Source organism: Octopus sinensis, linkage group LG21, assembly GCF_006345805.1.
Source record: "Octopus sinensis linkage group LG21, ASM634580v1, whole genome shotgun sequence".
Lineage (NCBI taxonomy): Eukaryota > Metazoa > Mollusca > Cephalopoda > Octopoda > Octopodidae > Octopus > Octopus sinensis.
This window is the reverse complement of record NC_043017.1, coordinates 3,815,420-3,822,919: the sequence shown is the minus strand read 5'-3', so window position 1 is coordinate 3,822,919 and position 7,500 is coordinate 3,815,420. Positions and strand designations below refer to the sequence as shown.

At 35.9% G+C, this 7,500-nt stretch overlaps 1 protein-coding gene across 2 annotated transcripts in view; it reads left to right on the top strand.

The window, feature by feature from the left end:
- Positions 1–7,078, top strand: part of LOC115222954 (70 kDa neurofilament protein) — a 19,168-nt gene extending 12,090 nt beyond the window's left edge. For both annotated transcript variants that reach the window (XM_036511816.1, XM_029793364.2), the window contains 5 exons: positions 1,006–1,085; positions 4,052–4,155; positions 4,578–4,691; positions 6,042–6,152; positions 6,681–7,078. In XM_036511816.1, the coding sequence (XP_036367709.1) occupies positions 1,006–1,085; positions 4,052–4,155; positions 4,578–4,691; positions 6,042–6,152; positions 6,681–6,716 (445 nt within the window). In that variant the 3' untranslated portion in view covers positions 6,717–7,078. The remainder of the gene's footprint in view (positions 1–1,005; positions 1,086–4,051; positions 4,156–4,577; positions 4,692–6,041; positions 6,153–6,680) is intronic.
- The last annotated feature ends 422 nt before the right edge of the window (positions 7,079–7,500 follow it).

Here is a 7,500-nt window from a genome sequence, read left to right as displayed (position 1 = left end):
GACACACTTTTGAGACAAAAGGCATAAGAAACGCGGTAGAATCCATCGTTTAGATTTCATTAAAGCTGAGAGAAAGGAAGAAACAGAGACATGGAGTGAGAGAATGAGAGGAGGAGAGAGAGATCCGAAAGGGATGAGATATTCACAGATAGCGAAATAGTAGAGCGATCAGATTACTGATATTGAAGACTGAATTACATAAATAATCTACAATGATACAGCTCAAAACTTCATCTTCTGCTCTACACCTTATTGTCACAACTGCATAGCAAACAACATCCACGTTTCTTTCCCTCCACTTCCCTATTCTCACCGTAATACACTTACACATAACGAACAAATGGAAATCACTCGCATATACTTCAAAAAGAGATTCAACATTAAAAATCATCAACAAAAGTGCAGCATATTATTCTACAACACTACAAATCACACCACAATATCACTAATAACCAATATGAACATGGGAAACATGTCCATTAACACGTACGCACACACACACATACACACACGCTCTCACACACACACTCACACGCACAACAATACTCACACCAAAACACACAAAATAGCGACTGAATTTTTTTACCGTTCTGAGTCACTGACATCTTTAATTTCGCATATCACAATTACCCGGTTTGTAAAATCATGGTTTGCTAGATCTGATAGAAAAGGCAGCCAGATTTCAATATGTTCCCGCGCTACACTTTTGTGCAAGAAACGCAAATTGAACGATATATACCTATTTCTTTATTACCCACAAGGGGCTAAACACAGAGGGGACAAACAAGGACAGACATGGGTATTAAATACCGACAAAGAAAACGACGAGATTACCTTTTCCCAACACGAGCCTTTTCTGTCTCGGCTAAACTAAAGTTGAAACTCAACAAACCACGACAGCAAATACGAAACAAACTTCATCTTGTTGGAGACGATGATTCGTTATATGTACATAGCCATTCATATCATTTGTGCCATTACATGAAATGTATTTTTCTTTTGCAGGGTGTCTTCAATGATGACCAGTTTTAGTGGACGTCAAACAGAGGCTGAGTCTGCACTAGCAGCTGCACTCGGAGCAGCAAGTGAGTTGCATTTGTTTTCTCTGTATAATATATACATGTATGTAAGTATATATATATATAAGTATATATGCATATATATATATATATATATATATATATATATATATATATATATATATATATATATATATATATACATATACATATTTAACTACATGTATATATGCATACATGTGTGCGTATGCATATGAATATATATACATACACACACACACACACACACACACACACACATATATATATATATATATTATATATATATATATTATATATATATATACCAACGTAAATAAATAAATACGAGGTCAAAATGTAGTCAAAATGTATCAGACCTTTGGCACAGAAAACAAATTTTAAATATCATTATTTTGATTTAGTCTCCTTCAATGTATTCGCCTTGGGAATCTATGCACTTCTACCAGCGTTCCTGTCACTGCAGTGAACATTTCTGGAAATCACTTTTTGGGGTGCTGTATAGATGTGTCGTCGAATTTTCCTTAATGTCCTCCGTTGACTCAAATCTTCTCCCTTGAAGTGTTTTTCGTTTTTAGCTTTGGGAATAGCCAAATGTCAGAAGGAGATAAGTGTAGGGAGTCGGAACCCTGACGAACAATTAGTGTGTTTTGCTTGACGAAGAATGCTTGGCTGACGTAGGCAGAGTTAGCGGGGTCGTTGCAATGGTGTAGTCAGTTCTCTGCTGCCCACAGGCCGGGTCATTTCCACAGTACAGCTTTACGAAGGCGACGAAGAATCCCCAGGTAGTATTCTTTGTAAATTGTCTGAACTCGTGGTGCGTATACATGGATTACAGCAGTAGTAAAAAAAAAAAAAAAAAACAGAAAAAGCACATCAGTTTAACATTACTGCGCACCTTTGGACCGGTTGTACTACTCCTTCATTTGTGTTTTTCTCATAGCCTCATGTCCAAAGGCCTGAACCTTCTCGATAGTGTCAATCGATACTGGGAAAAGTATTTGTGAAGAGAACCGACTTCTCGTCGACAACTATGATTGTCACACGCCGATGATGGGTCAATACCCTGAAACTCGAGTCCGTGTGTATCATGAGTTGCAGACGGGAAGGATGGCTTCCCTTCGCAAATACTGATAGGGCACAGAAAGTGTGTCTATAGCCAGCTGGAGGAGGTGTCTTCCTGGGGCTACAAACTACAGTAGCATCCACCCTTCGGGGTTAGCCATATTCAAATGGCAAATATACGTCACGATGTGTTGCCGCTACTGTTTATAACTCGCTCTGAGATTTATCATTATGTATATATATATATATATATATATATATATATATATATATAATATATATATATATATATATATATATATATATATAATTAATTAATAAGGGTGAGAGAATTAGATACTAATTTAATAGTATATCTATTCAACACCAAGTGGCCTAGTGCTCCGAGAAACCTGGATTATTATAATATTTTATAATATATTATAATATTTTTACAAAATAAATATAAGAGAGTGGTCACTATATGGCTCACTCTAGCACTAGTTAATCCAAAAGGTTTCAACCACAAAAATACATGTTTCCCATGAAAGTCAGTACGATTGTTAGCTCACAAGGACAGGGCAAATAAAAAATAACAAAAATACAGATTATTTTGGGACAATTGTTTCGCTATTAATGAATTAAATGTAATTTTACTTACAAAAAAATCCACTTGTAGCTCGTCAGCCAAAACTATCTGGGTGAAATCCACTCAATCACACGCCAGATTTTACCATAACGATAAATACATGTGTGGTTCAATTGATTACATCCGACGTTATAATTCAAATGCCCCAACTAACAGCGCGCCAAACTTTCACGGAAAACAAATACTGCATTTAGAAATAAATGTAGCATAATTATAATTAATTAATAAGGGTGAGAGAATTAGATACTAATTTAATAGTATATCTATTCAACACCAAGTGGCCTAGTGCTCCGAGAAACCTGGATTATTATAATATTTTATAATATATTATAATATTTTTACAAAAAAAATATAAGAGAGTGGTCACTATATGGCTCACTCTAGCACTAGTTAATCCAAAAGGTTTCAACCACAAAAATACATGTTTCCCATGAAAGTCAGTACGATTGTTAGCTCACAAGGACAGGGCAAATAAAAAATAACAAAAATACAGATTATTTTGGGACAATTGTTTCGCTATTAATGAATTAAATGTAATTTTACTTACAAAAAATCCACTTGTAGCTCGTCAGCCAAAACTATCTGGATGAAATCCACTCAATCACGAGCTAACAATCGTACTGACTTTCATGGGAAACATGTATTTTTGTGGTTGAAACCTTTTGGATTAACTAGTGCTAGAGTGAGCCATATAGTGACCACTCTCTTATATTTATTTTATTATATATATATATATATATATATGTTTATTAAAATTTTATGTATTGATTAAGTCTTTCCTTGTTTGTTTTGCAAAATAGTAGTTTTGTCTCTAATAATATTTTATAATATTTTACTATAAAATTGGATTTAATCCTAAATCTGATTTTTTCCCTGTAAATTTGGATTTATTCCCTAATATTTATTATATATATATATATATATATATATATAGGTGATAGATAGAGAAGCATGTATATGGGTATGTATAGTGCTTCAACGTAAGTTTTTTCTTCTTTAATTATGTCTGTTTGCTTTATAAGAAAACAATGTAACAGGTTGTACAAGCACCTGTTCAAGACGTTACAACAGAAAGTGGCGATTGCTGGATTACTAGAAGTTAGCTTTTGGAATGACACTGACGATCATTATTGGTTATAATGTTTCTTATTTGTATATACATTGTTATATATTCGCTACTTGCATCAATAGCTAAATGTATAACGCCTAAATACACACGCGCGCATGCACGCACATGCACACGCGTGCACGCATGTATACAGTTTATAATATTCATACTTATGGACATTTTCTTTCCAAGGTAAAGTGACTATGAGTCGCTCTACAACCGGCAATGTGGGCATCGTGGAATTAGAAACCGGAGGAAAATACATTGAAATTGAGGACCTTACTAAGTCCGCAAGGGTAAGTCCAGCTTGGTGTCTTTCTTTCTGTTGTTACATTAGGCTTCGTGACAAATGCAACGCATCGCATAACATGTTCAAATACATACGTTACAACGCTGAAAAGGTCATAATGTGTGCATGACGAGAAGCACACTACTGCTTGCTCCAATTGCCTCATCGAAGACGCACTAATCTTCATCACACACACACACACACACACACAACACACACACACACACACACACGCGCACACACACACACACACACACGCACAAACACACACACACACACATACACACACACACACACACACGTACACGTTCATAGATATAGAAATCTATTTAACCTCTGTCACGTCTCATAGCATTCGTTATCTACGTAATTTATAGTCATCGTTATTCCTTCTGCAATGTATAATGTGTTTGCTCTTTCTAATTGCAGAGCCCAACTAACATAAAGAACTGGACATTGACCCAAAGGCTAGAAAATGGCAAGACCAACGTCCATACATTTACCAGTGGTGATGTGTTTTCTGTTGGTAAAAATATGGTCAAAGTAAGTTTATGCTGTTTTTAATAACATTATTATTCTCATATTAACTAAATATTAGATATGATAAGCGCCAATTTAAATCGATAAAAGTGGAGGCAGAGCAATGAAGAGAATGGAATCTCGTATCTAGCGATTGATGGGACTCAGCACGTCCCATGGCTCTCTAGAGCAATATTAGTTATATGGCTGTGGAGGCGCAATGGCCCAGTGGTTAGGGCAGCGGACTCGCGGTCATAGGATCGCGGTTTCGATTCCCAGACCGGGCGTTGTGAGTGTTTATTGAGCGAAAACACCTAAGAAGCACCACGAGGCTCCGGCAGGGGATGGTGCTGATCCCTGCTGTACTCTTTCACCACAACTTTCTCTCACTCTTACTTCCTGTTTCTGTTGTACCTGTATTTCAAGGGGCCGGCCTTGTCACTCTCTGTGTCACGCTGAATATCCCCGAGAACTACGTTATGGGTGCTCGTGTCTGTGGAGTGCTCAGCCACTTACATGTTAATTTCACGAGCAGGCTGTTCCGTTGATTCGGATCAACCGGAACCCTCATCTTCGTAACCGACGGAGTGCTTCCACACAGTTATATGGTTGCTGATATGTCTGCTAATTTATTTCCATTACATCTGACCCATGTGAGCATGCAAATGTGGACGTGAAAATGGTAAAGATGACGATGACAATGATGATGCGGGTGATGATGCTACTGCTGCTCCTACTGCTGCTGCTGCTGCTGCTGATGATGATGATGATCACGAGGGTGGTGATGTTGATTCAGTTACATTGCAGCCGTGTTGCTAAGAATGTTTCCAAGCTGTGCCTATATCCCTTACTTTAAAACCATTAGCAGTTAATTCGAAATGGATGCCACTTCTTTGTCGACTGCAGAAACGACGGACAAGAAAACAGTTGCTAATCCTTGTCTTCAATCAAAATTGTTAGAGCCGTGGACACATTGCCAAGTAATATTCGTTCTACTTTTTCACAGTCTTAGTTCAAATCCCGTTAATGTCTATTTTACCTTACCTTATCTCGGGTTGATAAATTGCATAAATTACTATTTACGTACTGACGATGATAACATCAACTGACAACCTTCTCAATAATGTTTCATCCATTTTGCCTTGGCAGAATCGTTAGGGTGTCCCAAAAATGTCCTTTGGCATTTGTTTTTGGCTCTTTTTTTTCGCATTTTCAAATCTTGCCGTATTCAACGTTTCCGTCCACCACTTCGAGTTTATAAAATAAAGTACAAGTGAAAAACTGGAGTCCATGTAATCGACTAAACCTCGTGTTCACATTTTTGATTATTGTTGATAATGTTATTATAATCAATTCCTTTATATCCATCTTTAGGTTTGGGGATCAAAACACGGTTCTGGTCAAGGTGGCATTGTATCATCAGTCGCTGAATGGTCTTCAATGGCCTTGGCATCGACAATTACTTTGAAAGACGACAAGGGCAAGGTAAGGTCACCTAATTCTTTGATTTAACACACACTTTCTCTCCCATTCCTCTCCACTATATCTTTTGGGTACTCCATGCACTTCGTTAGTGAATGAGATAATATCAACGTTGTTATTTACCCTGGTTTGCTACCAATAGTAGCCAAATATCTCTGACATACCATCCTACATAACACGAACATATTTTATTTACGGAAAGAAAAATGTGAAAGAATCTGTTATGCTGTCATAAGTTCAATATTTAATTGTCAAATTCACTTAATATTTAAAGGGTTAAAAGCACTCAGTGTCAGAGAGAAATGAAGTGTAGTCAAAATAACTAATGGAATGTTTCATTTTAACTTGTTAATGTAAGGAGGAGAGAAAATATTCTGACCACAAAACTCCTGTGAATAGTTTCGTTATACACAGACTAAAATGTGTCATCGCTATTACATTAGAAGAATTTTATTTTGGAGAAGCCTAAACTCTTTAGGCATGAATCTCTGTCTATTCATTGTTTTATATTCAATCTTTTTCACTTTTCAGGAAAGCGCTGTCCTCACGATCAAATCGAACGCATGAACGATGTAGTTTTCCTGCTGAACTTGTGTGCATTTTGTCTCAGCTGAAAAGTTTTTGCTAAAGTTAGCACCAAGTTTCACGAAGTCACATTTTTCCCATAATGATAATAATTTCAGTAAAATAATCCTTCTAAAGTAAACTTCTAACCTCTTCAAATTTTCTGTTTTAAATTGTTCACGTGATTATCTAGAATTTACGATCATTAAAAAGTATGAGGAAAACAGTTTTCAAGACAATTTATTTTGCAACACGGCTACAGAATTATCAGATTTTAAGAAACGTTTCAACTCGATACTTTGTGTAATCATGATTTCAATAAAGGCTTCCATCCTAGTTACCTAGGTGCTATGACAAACAATGTACTTTCTGTTTTGCTCCCAGATGCTTCATACTTAATGATAATTCACATCATAAAAGCGCAAATTTATCAAGGAAAACACAATGATATCTGACGAAAATTTGATAACATTTTCTTCCAGAATAGTGAAGATTATTTGTTATTTCACTTACAACCATGTAATTTGTAATTCGATTTTGAGGATCTTTTTGCTAAAATGTATGGAAAAAAGGGCAATAAAATACTTTTGATATATTTATTTTCGTATTCTTTATAGATCACCTTTTAGTAGTCTCCTTCTAATTTCAATATTTTGTAAGGGTAAAATAATATAGAATCGATTAGAGTTTCGTTCTATTTATATCATATCAATGTTTGTCCTTGTTTAAGGACATCAACAGAGCTTCGTGAATTGTTCGATGTCAATGATTATGTAAGCATGTTCTA